The 26,148-nt window shown below is 61.1% G+C and overlaps 1 protein-coding gene across 3 annotated transcripts in view; it reads right to left on the bottom strand.

Annotated features, from left to right (window-relative positions):
• cerkl (ceramide kinase-like) overlaps positions 1-26,148 on the bottom strand; it is a 133,531-nt gene that overhangs the window by 70,267 nt on the left and 37,116 nt on the right. For all 3 annotated transcript variants that reach the window (XM_046367713.1, XM_046367707.1, XM_046367722.1), the window contains exon 3: positions 4,996-5,127. In XM_046367713.1, coding sequence (XP_046223669.1) covers positions 4,996-5,127 — 132 coding nt within the window. The remainder of the gene's footprint in view (positions 1-4,995; positions 5,128-26,148) is intronic.

Here is a 26,148-nt window from a genome sequence, read left to right as displayed (position 1 = left end):
AGTGGAGGAGACAGGGAGAGAGGCTGACAGTGAGATGGCTAGTGGAGGAGACAGGGGAGAGAGGCTGACAGTGAGATGGCTAGTGGAGGAGACAGGGGAGAGAGGCTGACAGTGAGATGGCTAGTGGAGGAGACAGGGGAGAGAGGCTGACAGTGAGATGGCTAGTGGAGGAGACAGGGGGAGAGAGGCTGACAGTGAGATGGCTAGTGGAGGAGACAGGGGAGAGAGGTTGACAGTGAGATGGCTAGTGGAGGAGACAGGGGGAGAGGGTGGCACGCCATGGAGAGGAGAACCCATGTTCCTGAATCTCTAGAGACTAGGTTACTGTCACAATGTATCGGCTTGCCCACCATTGCAAACACACACACAAGCACCCCCCCACCACACCACACACACACACACACTCAGATGCCAGTGAATAGTGAAAATGGGGGAACGGGGTGCCATACCGCAGATGGCATCACAAGCACATGCCCCACTAAGCATTTCTGGGGCATCTCCTCTCCGTCGGAGCGGGTTAGTCCCAGCTGTACCAACCCATCACACACATCACAGGTTCCACCACGACTGATGTGACACTTGCAGATGAGTATCGTTGTGTGAGAATGTGCATCATTATTATCAGCAGGACCACATTAATATTTCATGAGTGGATGTCCTGGTCCCTGTCCCAGTCTCTGCTACCAGGGGATGTCATGGTCCCTGTTCCCGTCTCTGGTACCAGGGGATGTCTTGGTCCATGTCCCCGTTTCTGGTACCAGGGGATGTCCTGGTCCCTGTCCCCGTCTCTGGTACGAGATGATGTCCTGCTCCCTGTCCCCGACTCTGGTACGAGGAGATGTCCTGGTCCATGTCCCCGTTTCTGGTACCAGGGGATGTCCTGGTCCCTGTCCCCGCCTCTGGTACGAGGAGATGTCATGGTCCATGTCCCCGTTTCTGGTAACAGGGGATGTCCTAGTCCCTGTCCCCGCCTCTGGTACCAGGGGATGTCCTGGTCCCTGACCCCACCTCTGGTACCAGGGGATGTCCTGGTCCATGTCCCCGTTTATGGTACCAGGGGATGTCCTGGTCCCTGTCCCCGCCTCTGGTACCAGGGGATGTCCTGGTCCCTGTCCCCGCCTCTGGTACCAGGGGATGTCCTGGTCCCTGTCCCCGCCTCTGGTACCAGGGGATGTCCTGGTCCATGTCCCCGCCTCTGGTACCAGGGGATGTCCTGGTCCATGTCCCCGTTTCTGGTACCAGGGGATGTCCTGGTCCCTGTCCCCGCCTCTGGTACCAGGGGATGTCCTGGTCCCTGTCCCTGCCTCTGGTACCAGGGGATGTCCTGGTCCATGTCCCAGTTTCTGGTACCAGGGGATGTCCTGGGCCCTGGCCCAGTCTCTGGTACCAGGGGATGTCCTGGGCCCTGGCCCAGTCCATGTCCCCGTTTCTGGTACCAGGGGATGTCCTGGCCCCTGGCCCCGTTTCTGGTACCAGGGGATGTCCTGGTCCCTGGCCCAGTCTCTGGTACCAGGGGATGTCCTAGCCCCCCCAGATTCTTCCAGATCTGCCAGTCAACCAGACTCTTCCAGATCTGCCAGTCAACCAGACTCTTCCAGATCTGCCAGTCAACCAGACTCTTCCAGATCTGCCAGTCAACCAGACTCTTCCAGATCTGCCAGTCAACCAGACTCTTCCAGATCTGCCAGTCACCCAGACTCTTCCAGATCCGCCAGCCAGCCAGGATCTGCCGGAGCCAACTACCTGCCTGAGCTTCATCTCAGTACTGGGCTTCCTCTCAGTACTGGGCTTCCCCTCAGTCCCGGGCTTCCCCTCAGTCCCGTGCTTCCCCTCAGTCCCGGGCTTCCCCTCAGTCCCGGGCTTCCCCTCAGTCCCGAGCTGCCCCTCAGTCCCGAGCTTCCCCTCAGTCCCGAGCTGCCCCTCAGTCCCGAGCTGCCCCTCAGTCCCGAGCTGCCCCCCAATCCAGTGGGGTTCTGGGTGAGGACTATTAGGCCATGGTCGGCGGCGAGGGTGGATTATCCCAGGACGCGAGGGGGAGGAACAATGACATTTATGGAGTGGGGTCCACGTCCCGAGCCGGAGCCGCCACCATGGACCCGAACCCTCCCTATGGTTTTGAGGTGCGTCCGGGAGTCCGCACCTTAGGGGGGGGGGTTCTGTCAGGCCTTGGTCTTAGTATTTTGTGTTTTCTTTATATATTTGGTCAGGCCAGGGTGTGACATGGGTTATTGTGGTGTGTTTTTGGTCTTGGGGTTTTGTGGGGAGTCGACGTAGTCTATGGCTGCCTGAGGTGGTTCTCAATCAGAGTCAGGTGATTCTCGTTGTCTCTGATTGGGAACCATATTTAGGCAGCCATATTCTGTGAGTGTTTTCGTGGGTGATTGTTCCTGTCTCTGTGTTTGTAGTCACCAGACAGGCTGTATAGGGATGTCCTGGTCCATGTCCCCATTTCTGGTACCAGGGGATGTCCTGGTCCATGACCCCGCCTCTGGTACCAGGGGATGTCCTGGACCCTGTCCCCGTCTCTGGTACCAGAGAATGTCCTGGTTCCTGTCCCCGTCTCTGGTAACAGGGGACCTATGGGGAGGGGCTAGACCCATCTCTGTTCATCTCCTCCTCTTCCCCATCTCTGGTACCAGGGGATGTCCTCTTCCCCATCTCTGGTACCAAGGGATGTCCAAGCCCAGTCTCTGGTACCAGGGGATGCCCTGGTCCCTGTCCCCGTCTCTGGTACCAGGGGAAGTCCTGGTCCCTGTCCCCGTCTCTGGTAGCAGCATAGTGCATCAGTCAGCATAGTACATCAGTCAGCAATGTGTATCAGTCAGCAATGTGTATCAGTCAGCAATGTGTATCAGTCAGCATAGTACATCAGTCAGCATAGAGCCTCAGTCAGCATAGTACCTCAGTCAGCATAGTGCATCAGTCAGCATAGTACATCAGTCAGCAATGTGTATCAGTCAGCATAGTGCATCAGTCAGCATAGTACCTCAGTCAGCATAGTACCTCAGTCAGCATAGCACCTCAGTCAGCATAGCACCTCAGTCAGCATAGCACCTCAGTCAGCATAGCACCTCAGTCAGCATAGCACCTCAGTCAGCATAGCACCTCAGTCAGCATAGTACCTCAGCCAGCATAGTACCTCAGCCAGCATAGTACCTCAGCTAGCATAGTACCTCAGTCAGCATAGTGCCTCAGTCAGCATAGTACCTCAGTCAGCATAGTATATCAGCCAGCATAGTACCTCAGCCAGCATAGTACCTCAGTCAGCATAGTATATCAGTCAGCCTAGTACATCAGTCAGCATAGTACATCAGGATGCACAACTGCAACACATACTTCTACCGGACTGTCATTAAATTGTGATAACGACATTATCATTCAGTAGTTCAAATAAATGGCTGATCCATTTGTCACCTTCCCAATTCAGAGGACTAATAACATCATCAATAACAGAGATTATAACATCATCAAACCCAGTTGGTCCCTGGCCACTGCAGGCCCAGAATTATACATTTAATTTATATTTGGTAAAGTGTATTTTAATGGCTCCTCGTCCACCACTCATCCCTTGCACTCCCCCCGGGGGGAACACATCATCAGCAAATCTATTCCATACTGGCCCTATTGGCACTGGTCAAAAGTAGTGTACTATATAGGGATTAAGATGCCAATTGGGATGTAACCAGATTATATTACTATTTGAATGGCTTCTGGAAGCAGCATTCATTAACGTATGCACAGACACACACACACACACACACAATGGTAGCAGCATTAATACACTCACGCACGGACAAATGGGGGTTGGAGGAGGGGGAGGGGGAGGGGGAGAGGAGGAGGAACAGATGGGTCTAGCCCCCCCTAGGTCAGGTTACTCAGTGAGTGAGGAGAGGAGAGGAGGAGAGAAGGAGAGGAGACACTGGTCCTGTCATTACATGTGAGATGTACTTCAGAGACCCTTCACGCAAACACACACACACGCACGCACGCACACACACACACGCACGCACGCAAACATACACACGCACGCACGCAAACACACACGCACGCACGCAAACATACACACACACGCACGCAAACATACACGCACGCACGCAAACATACACACGCACGCACGCAAACACACACGCACGCACGCAAACACACACGCACGCACGCAAACATACACACACACACACGCATGCAAACATACACACACGCACGCACGCAAACACACACGCACGCACGCACGCAAACACACACACGCACGCACACACACACACACACGCACGCACGCAAACATACACACGCACGCACGCAAACACACACGCACGCACGCAAACATACACACACACGCACGCAAACATACACACACGCACGCACGCAAACATACACACGCACGCACGCAAACACACACGCATGCACGCAAACATACACACACACGCACGCAAACATACACGCACACACGCACGCACGCAAACACACACACTTGAATTTATTCAATTCAGGAAATTGAATGAATGGAATTAAAAGGGATTGACCCTGGTGGACAGCATGGTGTTGATGTGATAGTGAAGCAGTGAAGGGTGAGTGATGTGAGTGGATAAGGCCGGAGGGCAGAACAGCACCTAACCCAGGAATAACTGTCTCAGGGCAGGGAAACCACACAGTACTCTGAGGGACAAAAGAACATCTGTTGTCAGATGTACGGTTGTGCCCAGCCCACACACGAGTCTAATGAGATATCAAACTTTAGCAGACGTTTTATCCATATTTCACTGTGAATGTGATCTCCACGAACTTTGGGAGAAATGCCTTTAAAAGGCGAATTGTTTGCTGTCCAGCGCTAGACCCATCTATGAATTGAATCCCGGCCTTAAAAATGCAGTGAGAGCAATTTTGAGCAATTTTGAGCAATTTTGTTCACAATATGTGTATCTGATAGAGTGTCACCATCTTACCAAATAAGCCACACAGGACCACACCCCTGACATAACATTCTCAAGGGACACTTACTGGTCACATCAGCTTTGATGTCTGCTAGCTGAAAGAGGGGTGCCACATCATCTCTGTAGATCTGGTAGGCCTCTTTCTTATGACTGGCAGGGTTCACAAACACCTTCAGGGACTTGGGCCTGTTCTGGAAACCTGCAAGACAAGAGCAGAATCAATCAAATGTATTGATAAAGCCTATTTATATCACAGTATAAAGTCCTGGTCTAGACCCCAAAAGATCCAGGAAAAAATAAAAAGGGCAAACAATCAGGTCAACTTCTGCTTCAATGGGTTTTACAGTCCAGGTCCAGCACATCGGTTAGTCAGTGAAAGCAGCCATCCCACCTCGACGTGATCAGTTGTATCACTGTGTATTAAACATTGGTCTGAGACACCTGCTGTAAAATCACCTGAACAAAGAGTGAGATGAGTCTGCTTCCCTTCTAAAGGTCAGGAGGGTTGAGGCTGACGCTGACACAGCCGGAACTGTAGCCAGGGAGACAGGGGGAGTCATGAATAAAGACAGATGCCCTGTAGGCCTCTCTCGCCTCCCCCGCTCCCTCTATGTGTGCTCCCCCCTCTCTCTCCCCCTGCCTTTTTTTTTCTTTCTCTCTCTCTCTCTCCTCCCCCTGCCCTCTCTCCACCTGCCCTCTCTTTCTCCCCCTGCTCTCTCTCTCTTTGCTCCCTCTATGTGTGCTCCCCCTCTCTCTCTCTCTCTCCCTCTCCCCTCCCCTGCCCTCTCTCTCCCTGTCCTCCCCCTGCCCTCTCTCTCCCTGCCCTCCCCTGCCCTCTCTCTCCCTGCCCTCCCCCTGCCCTCTCTCACCCTGCCCTCCCCCTGCCCTCTCTCTCCCTGCCCCTCACCCTGCCCTCTCTCTCCCTGCCCTCCCCTCTCCCTCTGCCCTCTCTCCCTCCCCTCTCTCTCCCTGCCCTCCCCCTGCCCGCCCCCTGCCCTCTCTCTCCCTGCCCTCCCCCTGCCCTCTCTCTCCCCGCCCTCTCTCTCCCTGTGCTCCCCATGCCCTCTCTCCCTGTCCTCCCCTGCCCTCTCGCTCTCTCTCCACATGCCATCTCTCGCCCTCCCTGTCCTCCCCCTGCCCTCTCGCTCTCTCTCCCCATGCCCTCTCTCCCTGTCCTCCCCTGCCCTCTCGCTCTCTCTCCCCATGCCCTCTCTCCCTGTCCTCCCCTGCCCTCTCGCGCTCTCTCCCCATGCCATCTCTCGCCCTCCCTGTCCTCCCCCTGCCCTCTCGCTCTCTCTCCCCATGCCATCTCTCTCCCTGTCTTCCCCCTGCCCTCTCGCTCTCTCTCCCCATGCCATCTCTATCCCTGTCCTGCCCCTGCCCTCTCGCTCTCTCTCCCCATGCCATCTCTCGCCCTCCCTGTCCTCCCCCTACCCTCTCTCTCCCCATGCCATCTCTCGCCCTCCCTGTCCTCCCCTGCCCTCTCTCTCCCCATGCCATCTCTCGCCCTCCCTGTCCTCCCCTGCCCCCTCTCTCCCCATGGCATCTCTCGCCCTCCCTGTCCTCCCCCTGCCCTCTCGCGCTCTCTCCCCATGCCATCTCTCGCCCTCCCTGTCCTCCCCCTGCCCTCTCTCTCCCCATGCCATCTCTCGCCCTCCCTGTCCTCCCCCTACCCTCTCTCTCCCCATGCCATCTCTCGCCCTCCCTGTCCCCCCTGCCCTCTCTCTCCCCATGCCATCTCTCGCCCTCCCTGTCCTCCCCTGCCCTCTCTCTCCCCATGCCATCTCTCGCCCTCCCTGTCCTCCCCTGCCCTCTCGCTCTCTCTCCCCATGCCATCTCTATCCCTGTCCTCCCCCTGCCCTCTCTCTCTCCCCATGCCATCTCTCGCCCTCCCTGTCCTCCCCTGCCCTCTCGCTCTCTCTCCCCATGCCATCTCTATCCCTGTCCTGCCCCTGCCCTCTCGCTCTCTCTCCCCATGCCATCTCTCACCCTCCCTGTCCTCCCCCTGCCCTCTCGCTCTCTCCCCATGCCATCTCTCTCCCTCCCTGTCCTCCCCCTGCCCTCTCGCTCTCTCTCCCCATGCCATCTCTCGCCCTCCCTGTCCTCCCCCTGCCCTCTCGCTCTCTCTCCCCATGCCATCTCTCACCCTCCCTGTCCTCCCCCTGCCCTCTCGCTCTCTCTCCCCATCTCCCCATGCCCTCTCTCCCTGTCCTCCCCTGCCCTCTCGCTCTCTCCCCATGCCATCTCTCGCCCTCCCTGTCCTCCCCCTGCCCTCTCGCTCTCTCTCCCCATGCCATCTCTATCCCTGTCCTGCCCCTGCCCTCTTGCTCTCTCTCCCATGCCATCTCTCGCCCTCCCTGTCCTCCCCCTGCCCTCTCGCTCTCTCTCCCCATGCCATCTCTCCCTCCCTGTCCTCCCCTGCCCTCTCGCTCTCTCTCCCCATGCCATCTCTCGCCCTCCCTGTCCTCCTCCTACCCTCTCTCCCCATGCCACCTCTCGCCCTCCCTGTCCTCCCCCTGCCCTCTCTCTCCCCATGCCATCTCTCGCCCTCCCTGTCCTCCCCCTGCCCTGTCTCCCCATGCCATCTCTCGCCCTCCCTGTCCTCCCCCTGCCCTCTCTCGCTCTCTCTCCCCATGCCATCTCTATCCCTGTCCTCCCCTGCCCTCTCTCTCCCCATGCCATCTCTCGCCCTCCCTGTCCCCCCTGCCCTCTCGCTCTCTCTCCCCATGCCATCTCTCGCCCTCCCTGTCCTCCCCTGCCCTCTCGCTCTCTCTCCCCATGCCATCTCTCGCCCTCCCTGTCCTCCCCCTGCCCTCTCGCTCTCTCTCCCCATGCCATCTCTCTCCCTCCCTGTCCTCCCCTGCCCTCTCGCTCTCTCTCCCCATGCCATCTCTCGCCCTCCCTGTCCTCCCCTGCCCTCTCGCTCTCTCTCCCCATGCCATCTCTCGCCCTCCCTGTCCTCCCCCTGCCCTCTCGCTCTCTCTCCCCATGCCATCTCTATCCCTGTCCTGCCCCTGCCCTCTCGCTCTCTCTCCCCATGCCATCTCTCGCCCTCCCTGTCCTCCCCTGCCCTCTCGCTCTCTCTCCCCATGCCATCTCTCTCCCTCCCTGTCCTCCCCCTGCCCTCTCGCTCTCTCTCCCCATGCCATCTCTCGCCCTCCCTGCCCTCCCCCTGCCCTCTCGCTCTCTCTCCCCATGCCATCTCTCGCCCTCCCTGTCCTCCCCCTGCCCTCTCGCTCTCTCTCCCCATGCCCTCTCTCCCTGTCCTCCCCTGCCCTCTCGCGCTCTCTCCCCATGCCATCTCTCGCCCTCCCTGTCCTCCCCCTGCCCTCTCGCTCTCTCTCCCCATGCCATCTCTATCCCTGTCCTGCCCCTGCCCTCTCGCTCTCTCTCCCCATGCCATCTCTCGCCCTCCCTGTCCTCCCCCTGCCCTCTCGCTCTCTCTCCCCATGCCATCTCTCTCCCTCCCTGTCCTCCCCTGCCCTCTCGCTCTCTCTCCCCATGCCATCTCTCGCCCTCCCTGTCCTCCCTCCTACCCTCTCTCTCCCCATGCCACCTCTCGCCCTCCCTGTCCTCCCCCTGCCCTCTCTCTCCCCATGCCATCTCTCGCCCTCCCTGTCCTCCCCTGCCCCTCTCTCCCCATGCCATCTCTCGCCCTCCCTGTCCTCCCCCTGCCCTCTCGCTCTCTCTCCCCATGCCATCTCTATCCCTGTCCTCCCCTGCCCTCTCTCTCCCCATGCCATCTCTCGCCCTCCCTGTCCTCCCCCTGCCCTCTCGCTCTCTCTCCCCATGCCATCTCTCGCCCTCCCTGTCCTCCCCTGCCCTCTCGCTCTCTCTCTCCCCATGCCATCTCTCGCCTCCCTGTCCTCCCCCTGCCCTCTCGCTCTCTCTCCCCATGCCATCTCTCTCCCTCCCTGTCCTCCCCTGCCCTCTCGCTCTCTCTCCCCATGCCATCTCTCGCCCTCCCTGTCCTCCCCCTGCCCTCTCGCTCTCTCTCCCCATGCCATCTCTCGCCCTCCCTGTCCTCCCCCTGCCCTCTCGCTCTCTCTCCCCATGCCCTCTCTCCCTGTCCTCCCCCTGCCCTCTCGCGCTCTCTCCCCATGCCATCTCTCGCCCTCCCTGTCCTCCCCTGCCCTCTCGCTCTCTCTCCCCATGCCATCTCTCTCCCTGTCTTCCCCCTGCCCTCTCGCTCTCTCTCCCCATGCCATCTCTATACCTGTCCTGCCCCTGCCCTCTCGCTCTCTCTCCCCATGCCATCTCTCGCCCTCCCTGTCCTCCCCCTACCCTCTCTCTCCCCATGCCAGCTCTCGCCCTCCCTGTCCTCCCCTGCCCTCTCTCTCCCCATGCCATCTCTCGCCCTCCCTGTCCTCCCCCTATCCTCTCTCTCCCCATGCCATCTCTCGCCCTCCCTGTCCTCCCCTGCCCTCTCGCGCTCTCTCCCCATGCCATCTCTATCCCTGTCCTCCCCCTGCCCCTCTCTCTCCCCATGCCATCTCTCGCCCTCCCTGTCCTCCCCCTGCCCTCTCGCTCTCTGTCCCCATGCCATCTCTATCCCTGTCCTCCCCCTGCCCTCTCTCTCCCCATGCCATCTCTCGCCCTCCCTGTCCTCCCCTGCCCTCTCGCTCTCTCTCCCCATGCCATCTCTATCCCTGTCCTGCCCCTGCCCTCTCGCTCTCTCTCTCCCCATGCCATCTCTCGCCCTCCCTGTCCTCCCCCTGCCCTCTCGCTCTCTCTCCCCATGCCATCTCTCGCCCTCCCTGTCCTCCCCCTGCCCTCTCGCTCTCTCTCCCCATGCCATCTCTATCCCTGTCCTCCCCCTGCCCTCTCTCTCTCCCCATGCCATCTCTCGCCCTCCCTGTCCTCCCCCTGCCCTCTCGCTCTCTCTCCCCATGCCATCTCTATCCCTGTCCTGCCCCTGCCCTCTCGCTCTCTCTCCCCATGCCATCTCTCTCCCTCCCTGTCCTCCCCCTGCCCTCTCGCTCTCTCTCCCCATGCCATCTCTCGCCCTCCCTGTCCTCCCCTGCCCTCTCGCTCTCTCTCCCCATGCCATCTCTCGCCCTCCCTGTCCTCCCCTGCCCTCTCGCTCTCTCTCCCCATGCCATCTCTCGCCCTCCCTGTCCTCCCCTGCCCTCTCGCGCTCTCCCCATGCCATCTCTCGCCCTCCCTGTCCTCCCCTGCCCTCTCGCTCTCTCTCCCCATGCCCTCTCCCTGTCCTCCCCTGCCCTCTCGCGCGCTCTCCCCATGCCATCTCTCGCCCTCCCTGTCCTCCCCCTGCCCTCTCGCTCTCTCTCCCCATGCCATCTCTCTCCCTGTCTTCCCCCTGCCCTCTCGCTCTCTCTCCCCATGCCATCTCTATCCCTGTCCTGCCCCTGCCCTCTCGCTCTCTCTCCCCATGCCATCTCTCGCCCTCCCTGTCCTCCCCTACCCTCTCTCTCCCCATGCCAGCTCTCGCCCTCCCTGTCCTCCCCCTGCCCTCTCGCTCTCTCTCCCCATGCCATCTCTATCCCTGTCCTCCCCTGCCCTCTCTCTCCCCATGCCATCTCTCGCCCTCCCTGTCCTCCCCTGCCCTCTCGCTCTCTCTCCCCATGCCATCTCTATCCCTGTCCTCCCCCTGCCCTCTCTCTCCCCATGCCATCTCTCGCCCTCCCTGTCCTCCCCTGCCCTCTCGCTCTCTCTCCCCATGCCATCTCTATCCCTGTCCTCCCCCTGCCCCTCTCTCCCCATGCCATCTCTCGCCCTCCCTGTCCTCCCCCCTGCCCTCTCGCTCTCTCTCCCCATGCCATCTCTATCCCTGTCCTGCCCCTGCCCTCTCGCTCTCTCTCCCCATGCCATCTCTCGCCCTCCCTGTCCTCCCCTGCCCTCTCGCTCTCTCTCCCCATGCCATCTCTCGCCCTCCCTGTCCTCCCCCTGCCCTCTCGCTCTCTCTCCCCATGCCATCTCTATCCCTGTCCTCCCCTGCCCTCTCTCTCCCCATGCCATCTCTCGCCCTCCCTGTCCTCCCCCTGCCCTCTCGCTCTCTCTCCCCATGCCATCTCTATCCCTGTCCTGCCCCTGCCCTCTCGCTCTCTCTCCCCATGCCATCTCTCGCCCTCCCTGTCCTCCCCCTGCCCTCTCGCTCTCTCTCCCCATGCCATCTCTCGCCCTCCCTGTCCTCCCCTGCCCTCTCGCTCTCTCTCCCCATGCCATCTCTCGCCCTCCCTGTCCTCCCCTGCCCTCTCGCGCTCTCTCCCCATGCCATCTCTCGCCCTCCCTGTCCTCCCCCTGCCCTCTCGCTCTCTCTCCCCATGCCATCTCTATCCCTGTCCTGCCCCTGCCCTCTCGCTCTCTCTCCCCATGCCATCTCTCGCCCTCCCTGTCCTCCCCCTGCCCTCTCGCTCTCTCTCCCCATGCCATCTCTCGCCCTCCCTGTCCTCCCCCTGCCCTCTCGCTCTCTCTCCCCATGCCATCTCTATCCCTGTCCCCTGCCCTCTCTCTCCCCATGCCATCTCTCGCCCTCCCTGTCCTCCCCTGCCCTCTCGCTCTCTCTCCCCATGCCATCTCTATCCCTGTCCTGCCCCTGCCCTCTCGCTCTCTCTCCCCATGCCATCTCTCGCCCTCCCTGTCCTCCCCCTGCCCTCTCGCTCTCTCCCCATGCCATCTCTCGCCCTCCCTGTCCTCCCCCTGCCCTCTCGCTCTCTCTCCCCATGCCATCTCTCTCCCTGTCTTCCCCCTGCCCTCTCGCTCTCTCTCCCCATGCCATCTCTCGCCCTCCCTGTCCTCCCCTGCCCTCTCGCTCTCTCTCCCCATGCCATCTCTATCCCTGTCCTGCCCCTGCCCTCTCGCTCTCTCTCCCCATGCCATCTCTCGCCCTCCCTGTCCTCCCCTGCCCTCTCGCTCTCTCTCCCCATGCCATCTCTCTCCCTCCCTGTCCTCCCCTGCCCTCTCGCTCTCTCTCCCCATGCCATCTCTCGCCCTCCCTGTCCTCCCCCTGCCCTCTCGCTCTCTCTCCCCATGCCCTCTCTCCCTGTCCTCCCCTGCCCTCTCGCGCTCTCTCCCCATGCCATCTCTCGCCCTCCCTGTCCTCCCCTGCCCTCTCGCTCTCTCTCCCCATGCCATCTCTCTCCCTGTCTTCCCCTGCCCTCTCGCTCTCTCTCCCCATGCCATCTCTATCCCTGTCCTGCCCCTGCCCTCTCGCTCTCTCTCCCCATGCCATCTCTCGCCCTCCCTGTCCTCCCCCTACCCTCTCTCTCCCCCATGCCAGCTCTCGCCCTCCCTGTCCTCCCCTGCCCTCTCGCGCTCTCTCCCCATGCCATCTCTATCCCTGTCCTCCCCTGCCCTCTCTCTCCCCATGCCATCTCTCGCCCTCCCTGTCCTCCCCCTGCCCTCTCGCTCTCTCCCCATGCCATCTCTATCCCTGTCCTCCCCCTGCCCTCTCTCTCCCCATGCCATCTCTCGCCCTCCCTGTCCTCCCCCTGCCCTCTCGCTCTCTCTCCCCATGCCATCTCTATCCCTGTCCTCCCCCTGCCCTCTCTCTCCCCATGCCATCTCTCGCCCTCCCTGTCCTCCCCCTGCCCTCTCGCTCTCTCTCCCCATGCCATCTCTATCCCTGTCCTGCCCCTGCCCTCTCGCTCTCTCTCCCCATGCCATCTCTCGCCCTCCCTGTCCTCCCCCTGCCCTCTCGCTCTCTCTCCCCATGCCATCTCTCGCCCTCCCTGTCCTCCCCCTGCCCCTCGCTCTCTCTCCCCATGCCATCTCTATCCCTGTCCTCCCCCTGCCCTCTCTCTCCCCATGCCATCTCTCGCCCTCCCTGTCCTCCCCCTGCCCTCTCGCTCTCTCTCCCCATGCCATCTCTATCTCGCTCTCTCTCCCCATGCCATCCTCTCCCCCCTGTCCTCCCCTGCCCTCCCTCTCTCTCTCTCTCCCCATGCCATCTCTCGCCCTCCCTGTCCTCCCCCTGCCCTCTCGCTCTCTCCCCATGCCATCTCTCGCCCTCCCTGTCCTCCCCCTGCCCTCTCGCTCTCTCCCCATGCCATCTCTCGCCCTCCCTGTCCTCCCCCTGCCCTCTCGCTCTCTCTCCCCATGCCATCTCTATCCCTGTCCTGCCCCTGCCCTCTCGCTCTCTCTCCCCATGCCATCTCTCGCCCTCCCTGTCCTCCCCCTGCCCTCTCGCTCTCTCTCCCCATGCCATCTCTCTCCCTCCCTGTCCTCCCCCTGCCCTCTCGCTCTCTCTCCCCATGCCATCTCTCGCCCTCCCTGTCCTCCCCTGCCCTCTCGTCCTCCCCCTCTCCCCATGCCATCTCTCCCTGTCCTCCCCTGCCCTCTCGCTCTCTCTCCCCATGCCATCTCTCTCCCTGTCCTCCCCCTGCCCTCTCGCTCTCTCTCCCCATGCCATCTCTATCCCTGTCCTGCCCCTGCCCCTATCCCTCCGCCCTCTCTCCCCATGCCATCTCTCGCCCTCCCTGTCCTCCCCCTACCCTCTCTCTCCCCATGCCAGCTCTCGCCCTCCCTGTCCTCCCCTGCCCTCTCGCGCTCTCTCCCCATGCCATCTCTATCCCTGTCCTCCCCCTGCCCTCTCTCTCCCCATGCCATCTCTCGCCCTCCCTGTCCTCCCCCTGCCCTCTCGCTCTCTCTCCCCATGCCATCTCTATCCCTGTCCTCCCCCTGCCCTCTCTCTCCCCATGCCATCTCTCGCCCTCCCTGTCCTCCCCCTGCCCTCTCGCTCTCTCTCCCCATGCCATCTCTATCCCTGTCCTCCCCCTGCCCTCTCTCTCCCCATGCCATCTCTCGCCCTCCCTGTCCTCCCCCTGCCCTCTCGCTCTCTCTCCCCATGCCATCTCTATCCCTGTCCTGCCCCTGCCCCTCTCGCTCTCTCTCCCCATGCCATCTCTCGCCCTCCCTGTCCTCCCCCTGCCCTCTCGCTCTCTCTCCCCATGCCATCTCTCGCCCTCCCTGTCCTCCCCCTGCCCTCTCGCTCTCTCTCCCCATGCCATCTCTATCCCTGTCCTCCCCCTGCCCTCTCTCTCCCCATGCCATCTCTCGCCCTCCCTGTCCTCCCCCCCCTGCCCTCTCGCTCTCTCTCCCCATGCCATCTCTATCCCTGTCCTGCCCCCTGCCCTCTCGCTCTCTCTCCCCATGCCATCTCTCTCCCTCCCTGTCCTCCCCCTGCCCTCTCGCTCTCTCTCCCCATGCCATCTCTCGCCCTCCCTGTCCTCCCCCTGCCCTCTCGCTCTCTCTCCCCATGCCATCTCTCGCCCTCCCTGTCCTCCCCTGCCCTCTCGCTCTCTCTCCCCATGCCATCTCTCGCCCTCCCTGTCTTCCCCCTGCCCTCTCGCGCTCTCTCCCCATGCCATCTCTCGCCCTCCCTGTCCTCCCCTGCCCTCTCGCTCTCTCTCCCCATGCCATCTCTATCCCTGTCCTGCCCCTGCCCTCTCGCTCTCTCTCCCCATGCCATCTCTCGCCCTCCCTGTCCTCCCCTGCCCTCTCGCTCTCTCTCCCCATGCCATCTCTCTCCCTCCCTGTCCTCCCCTGCCCCTCGCTCTCTCTCCCCATGCCATCTCTCGCCCTCCCTGTCCTCCCCCTACCCTCTCTCTCCCCATGCCATCTCTCGCCCTCCCTGTCCTGCCCCCTGCCCTCTCTCTCCCCATGCCATCTCTCGCCCTCCCTGTCCTCCCCCTGCCCTCTCTCTCCCCATGCCATCTCTCGCCCTCCCTGTCCTCCCCTGCCCTCTCGCTCTCTCTCCCCATGCCATCTCTATCCCTGTCCTCCCCCTGCCCTCTCTCTCCCCATGCCATCTCTCGCCCTCCCTGTCCTCCCCCTGCCCTCTCGCTCTCTCTCCCCATGCCATCTCTATCCCTGTCCTGCCCCTGCCCTCTCGCTCTCTCTCCCCATGCCATCTCTCGCCCTCCCTGTCCTCCCCCTGCCCTCTCGCTCTCTCTCCCCATGCCATCTCTCGCCCTCCCTGTCCTCCCCCTGCCCCATCGCTCTCTCTCCCCATGCCATCTCTATCCCTGTCCTCCCCCTGCCCTCTCTCTCCCCATGCCATCTCTCGCCCTCCCTGTCCTCCCCCTGCCCTCTCGCTCTCTCCCCATGCCATCTCTATCCCTGTCCTGCCCCTGCCCTCTCGCTCTCTCTCCCCATGCCATCTCTCTCCCTCCCTGTCCTCCCCTGCCCTCTCGCTCTCTCTCCCCATGCCATCTCTCGCCCTCCCTGTCCTCCCCTGCCCTCTCGCTCTCTCTCCCCATGCCATCTCTCGCCCTCCCTGTCCTCCCCCTGCCCTCTCGCTCTCTCTCCCCATGCCATCTCTCGCCCTCCCTGTCCTCCCCCTGCCCTCTCGCGCTCTCTCCCCATGCCATCTCTCGCCCTCCCTGTCCTCCCCCTGCCCTCTCTCTCTCCCCATGCCATCTCTCGCCCTCCCTGTCCTCCCCCTGCCCTCTCGCTCTCTCTCCCCATGCCATCTCTATCCCTGTCCTCCCCCTGCCCTCTCTCTCCCCATGCCATCTCTCGCCCTCCCTGTCCTCCCCCTGCCCTCTCGCTCTCTCTCCCCATGCCCTCTCTCCCTGTCCTCCCCCTGCCCTATCGCGCTCTCTCCCCATGCCATCTCTCGCCCTCCCTGTCCTCCCCCTGCCCTCTCGCTCTCTCTCCCCATGCCATCTCTCTCTCCCTGTCTTCCCCCTGCCCTCTCGCTCTCTCTCCCCATGCCATCTCTATCCCTGTCCTGCCCTGCCCTCTCGCTCTCTCTCCCCATGCCATCTCTCGCCCTCCCTGTCCTCCCCCTACCCTCTCTCTCCCCATGCCAGCTCTCGCCCTCCCTGTCCTCCCCCTGCCCTCTCTCTCCCCATGCCATCTCTCGCCCTCCCTGTCCTCCCCCTGCCCTCTCTCTCCCCATGCCATCTCTCGCCCTCCCTGTCCTCCCCCTGCCCTCTCTCGCTCTCTCCCCATGCCATCTCTATCCCTGTCCTCCCCCTGCCCTCTCTCTCCCCATGCCATCTCTCGCCCTCCCTGTCCTCCCCTGCCCTCTCGCTCTCTCTCCCCATGCCATCTCTATCCCTGTCCTCCCCCTGCCCTCTCTCTCCCCATGCCATCTCTCGCCCTCCCTGTCCTCCCCCTGCCCTCTCGCTCTCTCTCCCCATGCCATCTCTATCCCTGTCCTCCCCCTGCCCTCTCTCTCCCCATGCCATCTCTCGCCCTCCCTGTCCTCCCCCTGCCCTCTCGCTCTCTCTCCCCATGCCATCTCTATCCCTGTCCTGCCCCTGCCCTCTCGCTCTCTCTCCCCATGCCATCTCTCGCCCTCCCTGTCCTCCCCTGCCCTCTCGCTCTCTCTCCCCATGCCATCTCTCGCCCTCCCTGTCCTCCCCCTGCCCTCTCGCTCTCTCTCCCCATGCCATCTCTCGCCCTCCCTGTCCTCCCCCTACCCTCTCTCTCCCCATGCCATCTCTCGCCCTCCCTGTCCTCCCCTGCCCTCTCTCTCCCCATGCCATCTCTCGCCCTCCCTGTCCTCCCCCTGCCCTCTCTCTCCCCATGCCATCTCTCACCCTCCCTGTCCTCCCCCTGCCCTCTCGCTCTCTCTCCCCATGCCATCTCTATCCCTGTCCTCCCCCTGCCCCTCTCTCTCCCCATGCCATCTCTCGCCCTCCCTGTCCTCCCCCTGCCCTCTCGCTCTCTCTCCCCATGCCATCTCTATCCCTGTCCTGCCCCTGCCCTCTCGCTCTCTCTCCCCATGCCATCTCTCGCCCTCCCTGTCCTCCCCCTGCCCTCTCGCTCTCTCTCCCCATGCCATCTCTCGCCCTCCCTGTCCTCCCCCTGCCCTCTCGCTCTCTCTCCCCATGCCATCTCTATCCCTGTCCTCCCCCTGCCCTCTCTCTCCCCATGACATCTCTCACCCTCCCTGTCCTCCCCCTGCCCTCTCGCTCTCTCTCCCCATGCCATCTCTATCCCTGTCCTGCCCCTGCCCTCTCGCTCTCTCTCCCCATGCCATCTCTCTCCCTCCCTGTCCTCCCCCTGCCCTCTCGCTCTCTCTGCCCATGCCATCTCTCGCCCTCCCTGTCCTCCCCCTGCCCTCTCGCTCTCTCTCCCCATGCCATCTCTCGCCCTCCCTGTCCTCCCCCTGCCCTCTCGCTCTCTCTCCCCATGCCATCTCTCGCCCTCCCTGTCCTCCCCCTGCCCTCTCGCTCTCTCCCCATGCCATCTCTCGCCCTCCCTGTCCTCCCCTGCCCTCTCGCTCTCTCTCCCCATGCCATCTCTATCCCTGTCGTGCCCCTGCCCTCTCGCTCTCTCTCCCCATGCCATCTCTCGCCCTCCCTGTCCTCCCCTGCCCTCTCGCTCTCTCTCCCCATGCCATCTCTCTCCCTCCCTGTCCTCCCCCTGCCCTCTCGCTCTCTCTCCCCATGCCATCTCTCGCCCTCCCTGTCCTCCCCCTGCCCTCTCGCTCTCTCTCCCCATGCCATCTCTCGCCCTCCCTGTCCTCCCCCTGCCCTCTCGCTCTCTCTCCCCATGCCCTCTCTCCCTGTCCTCCCCCTGCCCTCTCGCGCTCTCTCCCCATGCCATCTCTCGCCCTCCCTGTCCTCCCCCTGCCCTCTCGCTCTCTCTCCCCATGCCATCTCTCTCCCTGTCTTCCCCCTGCCCTCTCGCTCTCTCTCCCCATGCCATCTCTATCCCTGTCCTGCCCCTGCCCTCTCGCTCTCTCTCCCCATGCCATCTCTCGCCCTCCCTGTCCTCCCCCTACCCTCTCTCTCCCCATGCCAGCTCTCGCCCTCCCTGTCCTCCCCCTGCCCTCTCTCTCCCCATGCCATCTCTCGCCCTCCCTGTCCTCCCCTGCCCTCTCTCTCCCCATGCCATCTCTCGCCCTCCCTGTCCTCCCCTGCCCTCTCTCTCCCCATGCCATCTCTCGCCCTCCCTGTCCTCCCCCTGCCCTCTCGCGCTCTCTCCCCATGCCATCTCTATCCCTGTCCTCCCCCTGCCCTCTCTCTCCCCATGCCATCTCTCGCCCTCCCTGTCCTCCCCCTGCCCTCTCGCTCTCTCTCCCCATGCCATCTCTATCCCTGTCCTCCCCCCTGCCCTCTCTCTCCCCATGCCATCTCTCGCCCTCCCTGTCCTCCCCCTGCCCTCTCGCTCTCTCTCCCCATGCCATCTCTATCCCTGTCCTCCCCCTGCCCTCTCTCTCCCCATGCCATCTCTCGCCCTCCCTGTCCTCCCCCTGCCCTCTCGCTCTCTCTCCCCATGCCATCTCTATCCCTGTCCTGCCCCCTGCCCTCTCGCTCTCTCTCCCCATGCCATCTCTCGCCCTCCCTGTCCTCCCCCTGCCCTCTCGCTCTCTCTCCCCATGCCATCTCTCGCCCTCCCTGTCCTCCCCTGCCCTCTCGCTCTCTCTCCCCATGCCATCTCTCGCCCTCCCTGTCCTCCCCCTACCCTCTCTCTCCCCATGCCATCTCTCGCCCTCCCTGTCCTCCCCCTGCCCTCTCTCTCCCCATGCCATCTCTCGCCCTCCCTGTCCTCCCCCTGCCCTCTCTCTCCCCATGCCATCTCTCACCCTCCCTGTCCTCCCCCTGCCCTCTCGCTCTCTCTCTCCCCATGCCATCTCTATCCCTGTCCTCCCCCTGCCCTCTCTCTCCCCATGCCATCTCTCGCCCTCCCTGTCCTCCCCCTGCCCTCTCGCTCTCTCTCCCCATGCCATCTCTATCCCTGTCCTGCCCCTGCCCTCTCGCTCTCTCTCCCCATGCCATCTCTCGCCCTCCCTGTCCTCCCCCTGCCCTCTCGCTCTCTCTCCCCATGCCATCTCTCGCCCTCCCTGTCCTCCCCCTGCCCTCTCGCTCTCTCTCCCCATGCCATCTCTATCCCTGTCCTCCCCTGCCCTCTCTCTCCCCATGACATCTCTCACCCTCCCTGTCCTCCCCCTGCCCTCTCGCTCTCTCTCCCCATGCCATCTCCTATCCCTGTCCTGCCCCTCCCTGTCCTCGCTCTCTCTCCCCATGCCATCTCTCTCCCTCCCTGTCCTCCCCCTGCCCTCTCGCTCTCTCTGCCCATGCCATCTCTCGCCCTCCCTGTCCTCCCCCTGCCCTCTCGCTCTCTCTCCCCATGCCATCTCTCGCCCTCCCTGTCCTCCCCCTGCCCTCTCGCGCTCTCTCCCCATGCCATCTCTCGCCCTCCCTGTCCTCCCCCTGCCCTCTCGCTCTCTCTCCCCATGCCATCTCTATCCCTGTCGTGCCCCTGCCCTCTCGCTCTCTCTCCCCATGCCATCTCTCGCCCTCCCTGTCCTCCCCCTGCCCTCTCGCTCTCTCTCCCCATGCCATCTCTCTCCCTCCCTGTCCTCCCCTGCCCTCTCGCTCTCTCTCCCCATGCCATCTCTCGCCCTCCCTGTCCTCCCCCTGCCCTCTCGCTCTCTCTCCCCATGCCATCTCTCGCCCTCCCTGTCCTCCCCTGCCCTCTCGCTCTCTCTCCCCATGCCCTCTCTCCCTGTCCTCCCCCTGCCCTCTCGCTCTCTCCCCATGCCATCTCTCGCCCTCCCTGTCCTCCCCCCTGCCCTCTCGCTCTCTCTCCCCATGCCATCTCTCTCCCTGTCTTCCCCCTGCCCTCTCGCTCTCTCTCCCCATGCCATCTCTATCCCTGTCCTGCCCCTGCCCTCTCGCTCTCTCTCCCCATGCCATCTCTCGCCCTCCCTGTCCTCCCCCTACCCTCTCTCTCCCCATGCCAGCTCTCGCCCTCCCTGTCCTCCCCCTGCCCTCTCTCTCCCCATGCCATCTCTCGCCCTCCCTGTCCTCCCCCTGCCCTCTCTCTCCCCATGCCATCTCTCGCCCTCCCTGTCCTCCCCCTGCCCTCTCGCTCTCTCCCCATGCCATCTCTCGCCCTCCCTGTCCTCCCCCTGCCCTCTCTCTCCCCATGCCATCTCTCGCCCTCCCTGTCCTCCCCCTGCCCTCTCGCTCTCTCTCCCCATGCCATCTCTATCCCTGTCCTCCCCCTGCCCTCTCTCTCCCCATGCCATCTCTCGCCCTCCCTGTCCTCCCCCTGCCCTCTCGCTCTCTCTCCCCATGCCATCTCTATCCCTGTCCTCCCCCTGCCCTCTCTCTCCCCATGCCATCTCTATCCCTGTCCTGCCCCTGCCCTCTCGCTCTCTCTCCCCATGCCATCTCTCGCCCTCCCTGTCCTCCCCCTGCCCTCTCGCTCTCTCTCCCCATGCCATCTCTCGCCCTCCCTGTCCTCCCCCTACCCTCTCTCTCCCCATGCCATCTCTCGCCCTCCCTGTCCTCCCCCTGCCCTCTCTCTCCCCATGCCATCTCTCGCCCTCCCTGTCCTCCCCCTGCCCTCTCTCTCCCCATGCCATCTCTCGCCCTCCCTGTCCTCCCCCTGCCCTCTCGCTCTCTCTCCCCATGCCATCTCTATCCCTGTCCTCCCCTGCCCTCTCTCTCCCCATGCCATCTCTCTCCCTGTCCTCCCCCTGCCCTCTCGCTCTCTCTCCCCATGCCATCTCTATCCCTGTCCCCCCTGCCCTCTCGCTCTCTCTCCCCATGCCATCTCTCTCCCCATGCCATCTCTCACGCTCTCTGTGCTCCCCCTGTCCTCTCTCTCCCCACCCTCACGCTCTCTGTGCTCCCCCTGTCCTCTCTCCCCCCTTCCCTCCACTAAGCACCTAGCCACTGAGCTACTGAGTTTCCACACTCAATCATAATTAGGCAGAATTAGGGAGTGTTCCCTCCTGGGCCTTCCTGGAGCCTGGTGGAGACCCAGGGATCGATAGGGAGAGGCAGCACGCTGAACCCCTCATCCCCTCATGGTCTCCATTATCCCCTTCATTACTCTAATCCCTGGTGGTTGGTCCCTGAAGGTCCTGACTTCGACCCGCTAATGAGTCCTATGGCCCCTCAGCCTCTGCTCTGACAGACTCCCGCTCTGACCCCGGACCCAGACCCTCAGCCAGACCCCCGCCCAGCTAGCTGCTCTTACATTACATTGTGATCACCAGGGTTTTGTGGACGCACCCGGGGTCACAGGTTCAATAGGAAAGGAACAAGAAACAATCCAGGAGGAAGTGCAGACAGAGAGGACCATCATCCAGGTCCCGGGGAGAGATGTCATGGGGGATGGGGAGAGAAGCTCAGGAAGGTACAGCAGGCCTGGATATGTGACCCCAATCTCCCTCCAGTCTCTCTAGAGGACAGACAGATGAGGCTAGAGAGCAGGATCACATCTCCAGGCCCACTGGGCCTTCTTGCCCTGCTTTCCACTCCTCTCTATCCACCCCCTAAGACCTTCAGGTCCACGGTGGTGCTCCTATCTCTCTATCCACCCCCTAAAACCTTCAGGACCACTGTGGTGCTCCTATCTCTCTATCCACCCCCTAAAACCTTCAGGACCACTGTGGTGCTCCTATCTCTCTATCCACCCCCTAAAACCTTCAGGACCACTGTGGTGCTCCTATCTCTCTATCCACCCCCTAAGACCTTCAGGTCCTCTGTGGTGCTCCCATCTTTCCATCCACCCCCTAAGACCTTCAGGTCCACTGTGGTGCTCCTATCTCTCTATCCACCCCCTAAGACCTTCGGGTCCACTGTGGTGCTCCTATCTCTCTATCCACCCCTAAGACCTTCAGGTCCACTGTGGTGCTCCTATCTCTCTATCCACCCCTAAGACCTTCAGGTCCACTGTGGTGCTCCTATCTCTCTATCCACCCCTAAGATGTCCCGGTCCACTGTGGTGCTCCTATCTCTCTATCCACCCCTAAGATGTCCCGGTCCACTGTGGTGCTCCTATCTCTCTATCCACCCCCTAAGATGTCCCAGTCCACTGTGGTGCTCCTATCTCTCTATCCACCCCTAAGACCCTAGGGTCCACTGTGGTGCTCCTATCTCTCTATCCACCCCTAAGACCCTAGGGTCCACTGTGGTGCTCCTATCTCTCTATCCACCCCTAAGATGTCCCGGTCCACTGTGGTGCTCCTATCTCTCTATCCACCCCTAAGATGTCCCGGTCCATTGTGGTGCTCCTATCTCTCTTATCCACCCCCTAAGATGTCCCAGTCCACTGTGGTGCTTCTATCTCTCTATCCACCCCTAAGATGTCCCGGTCCACTGTGGTGCTCCTATCTCTCTATCCACCCCTAAGACCCTAGGGTCCACTGTGGTGCTCCTATCTCTCTTATCCACCCCCTAAGATGTCCCAGTCTACTGTGGTGCTCCTATCTCTCTTATCCACCCCCTAAGATGTCCCAGTCCACTGTGGTGCTCCTATCTCTCTATCCACCCCCTAAGACCCTAGGGTCCACTGTGGTGATCCTATCTCTCTATCCACCCCCTAAGACCCTAGGGTCCACTGTGGTGCTCCTATCTCTCTTATCCACCCCCTAAGATGTCCCAGTCCACTGTGGTGCTCCTATCTCTCTATCCACCCCCTAAGATGTCCCAGTACACTGTGGTGCTCCTATCTCTCTATCCACCCCCTAAGATGTCCCAGTCTACTGTGGTGCTCCTATCTCTCTATCCACCCCCTAAGATGTCCCAGTCTACTGTTGTGCTCCTATCTCTCTCTTATCCACCCCCTAAGATGTCCCAGTCCACTGTGGTGCTCCTATCTCTCTATCCACCCCCTAAGACCCTAGGGTCCACTGTGGTGCTCCTATCTCTCTATCCACCCCCTAAAACCTTCAGGACCACTGTGGTGCTCCTATCTCTCTATCCACCCCCTAAGACCTTCAGGTCCTCTGTGGTGCTCCCATCTTTCCATCCACCCCCTAAGACCTTCAGGTCCACTGTGGTGCTCCTATCTCTCTATCCACCCCCTAAGACCTTCGGGTCCACTGTGGTGCTCCTATCTCTCTATCCACCCCTAAGACCTTCAGGTCCACTGTGGTGCTCCTATCTCTCTATCCACCCCTAAGACCTTCAGGTCCACTGTGGTGCTCCTATCTCTCTATCCACCCCCTAAGATGTCCCGGTCCACTGTGGTGCTCCTATCTCTCTATCCACCCCCTAAGATGTCCCGGTCCACTGTGGTGCTCCTATCTCTCTATCCACCCCCTAAGATGTCCCAGTCCACTGTGGTGCTCCTATCTCTCTATCCACCCCCTAAGACCCTAGGGTCCACTGTGGTGCTCCTATCTCTCTATCCACCCCCTAAGACCCTAGGGTCCACTGTGGTGCTCCTATCTCTCTATCCACCCCTAAGATGTCCCGGTCCACTGTGGTGCTCCTATCTCTCTATCCACCCCTAAGATGTCCCGGTCCATTGTGGTGCTCCTATCTCTCTTATCCACCCCCTAAGATGTCCCAGTCCACTGTGGTGCTTCTATCTCTCTATCCACCCCTAAGATGTCCCGGTCCACTGTGGTGCTCCTATCTCTCTATCCACCCCTAAGACCCTAGGGTCCACTGTGGTGCTCCTATCTCTCTTATCCACCCCCTAAGATGTCCCAGTCTACTGTGGTGCTCCTATCTCTCTTATCCACCCCCTAAGATGTCCCAGTCCACTGTGGTGCTCCTATCTCTCTATCCACCCCCTAAGACCCTAGGGTCCACTGTGGTGATCCTATCTCTCTATCCACCCCCTAAGACCCTAGGGTCCACTGTGGTGCTCCTATCTCTCTTATCCACCCCCTAAGATGTCCCAGTCCACTGTGGTGCTCCTATCTCTCTATCCACCCCCTAAGATGTCCCAGTACACTGTGGTGCTCCTATCTCTCTATCCACCCCCTAAGATGTCCCAGTCTACTGTGGTGCTCCTATCTCTCTATCCACCCCCTAAGATGTCCCAGTCTACTGTTGTGCTCCTATCTCTCTCTTATCCACCCCCTAAGATGTCCCAGTCCACTGTGGTGCTCCTATCTCTCTATCCACCCCCTAAGACCCTAGGGTCCACTGTGGTGCTCCTATCTCTCTATCCACCCCCTAAGACCCTAGGGTCCACTGTGGTGCTCCTATCTCTCTATCCACCCCCTAAGACCCTAGGGTCCACTGTGGTGCTCCTATCTCTCTATCCACCCCCTAAGACCCTAGGGTCCACTGTGGTGCTCCTATCTCTCTATCCACCCCCTAAGACCCTAGGGTCCACTGTGGTGCTCCTATCTCTCTTATCCACCCCCTAAGATGTCCCAGTCCACTGTGGTGCTCCTATCTCTCTATCCACCCCCCAAGATGTCCCGGTCCACTGTGGTGCTCCTATCTCTCTATCCACCCCCTAAGATGTCCCAGTCCACTGTGGTGCTCCTATCTCTCTATCCACCCCCTAAGACCTTCAGGTCCACTGTGGTGCTCCTATCTCTCTATCCACCCCCTAAGACCTTCAGGTCCACTGTGGTGCTCCTATCTCTCTATCCACCCCCTAAGATGTCCCGGTCCACTGTGGTGCTCCTATCTCTCTATCCACCCCCTAAGATGTCCCGGTCCACTGTGGTGCTCCTATCTCTCTATCCACCCCCTAAGATGTCCCAGTCCACTGTGGTGCTCCTATCTCTCTATCCACCCCCTAAGACCCTAGGGTCCACTGTGGTGCTCCTATCTCTCTATCCACCCCCTAAGACCCTAGGGTCCACTGTGGTGCTCCTATCTCTCTATCCACCCCCTAAGATGTCCCGGTCCATTGTGGTGCTCCTATCTCTCTATCCACCCCCTAAGATGTCCCAGTCCACTGTGGTGCTTCTATCTCTCTATCCACCCCCTAAGATGTCCCGGTCCACTGTGGTGCTCCTATCTCTCTATCCACCCCCTAAGACCCTAGGGTCCACTGTGGTGCTCCTATCTCTCTTATCCACCCCCTAAGATGTCCCAGTCTACTGTGGTGCTCCTATCTCTCTTATCCACCCCCTAAGATGTCCCAGTCCACTGTGGTGCTCCTATCTCTCTATCCACCCCCTAAGACCCTAGGGTCCACTGTGGTGCTCCTATCTCTCTATCCACCCCCTAAGACCCTAGGGTCCACTGTGGTGCTCCTATCTCTCTTATCCACCCCCTAAGATGTCCCAGTCCACTGTGGTGCTCCTATCTCTCTATCCACCCCCTAAGATGTCCCAGTCCACTGTGGTGCTCCTATCTCTCTATCCACCCCCTAAGATGTCCCGGTCCACTGTGGTGCTCCTATCTCTCTATCCACCCCCTAAGACCCTAGGGTCCACTGTGGTGCTCCTATCTCTCTATCCACCCCCTAAGACCCTAGGGTCCACTGTGGTGCTCCTATCTCTCTTATCCACCCCCTAAGATGTCCCAGTCCACTGTGGTGCTCCTATCTCTCTATCCACCCCCCAAGATGTCCCGGTCCACTGTGGTGCTCCTATCTCTCTATCCACCCCCTAAGATGTCCCAGTCCACTGTGGTGCTCCTATCTCTCTATCCACCCCTAAGACCTTCAGGTCCACTGTGGTGCTCCTATCTCTCTATCCACCCCTAAGACCTTCAGGTCCACTGTGGTGCTCCTATCTCTCTATCCACCCCCTAAGATGTCCCGGTCCACTGTGGTGCTCCTATCTCTCTATCCACCCCCTAAGATGTCCCGGTCCACTGTGGTGCTCCTATCTCTCTATCCACCCCCTAAGATGTCCCAGTCCACTGTGGTGCTCCTATCTCTCTATCCACCCCCTAAGACCCTAGGGTCCACTGTGGTGCTCCTATCTCTCTATCCACCCCCTAAGACCCTAGGGTCCACTGTGGTGCTCCTATCTCTCTATCCACCCCCTAAGATGTCCCGGTCCACTGTGGTGCTCCTATCTCTCTATCCACCCCCTAAGATGTCCCGGTCCATTGTGGTGCTCCTATCTCTCTTATCCACCCCCTAAGATGTCCCAGTCCACTGTGGTGCTTCTATCTCTCTATCCACCCCCTAAGATGTCCCGGTCCACTGTGGTGCTCCTATCTCTCTATCCACCCCCTAAGACCCTAGGGTCCACTGTGGTGCTCCTATCTCTCTTATCCACCCCCTAAGATGTCCCAGTCTACTGTGGTGCTCCTATCTCTCTTATCCACCCCCTAAGATGTCCCAGTCCACTGTGGTGCTCCTATCTCTCTATCCACCCCCTAAGACCCTAGGGTCCACTGTGGTGATCCTATCTCTCTATCCACCCCCTAAGACCCTAGGGTCCACTGTGGTGCTCCTATCTCTCTTATCCACCCCCTAAGATGTCCCAGTCCACTGTGGTGCTCCTATCTCTCTATCCACCCCCTAAGATGTCCCAGTACACTGTGGTGCTCCTATCTCTCTATCCACCCCCTAAGATGTCCCAGTCCACTGTGGTGCTCCTATCTCTCTATCCACCCCCTAAGATGTCCCA

The sequence above is a fragment of the Oncorhynchus gorbuscha genome, linkage group LG01 (genome assembly GCF_021184085.1).
Source record: "Oncorhynchus gorbuscha isolate QuinsamMale2020 ecotype Even-year linkage group LG01, OgorEven_v1.0, whole genome shotgun sequence".
Taxonomy (NCBI): Eukaryota; Metazoa; Chordata; class Actinopteri; order Salmoniformes; family Salmonidae; genus Oncorhynchus; species Oncorhynchus gorbuscha.
Note: the sequence above shows the minus strand (reverse complement) of the source record. Positions and strands in the feature narration are given on the sequence as shown.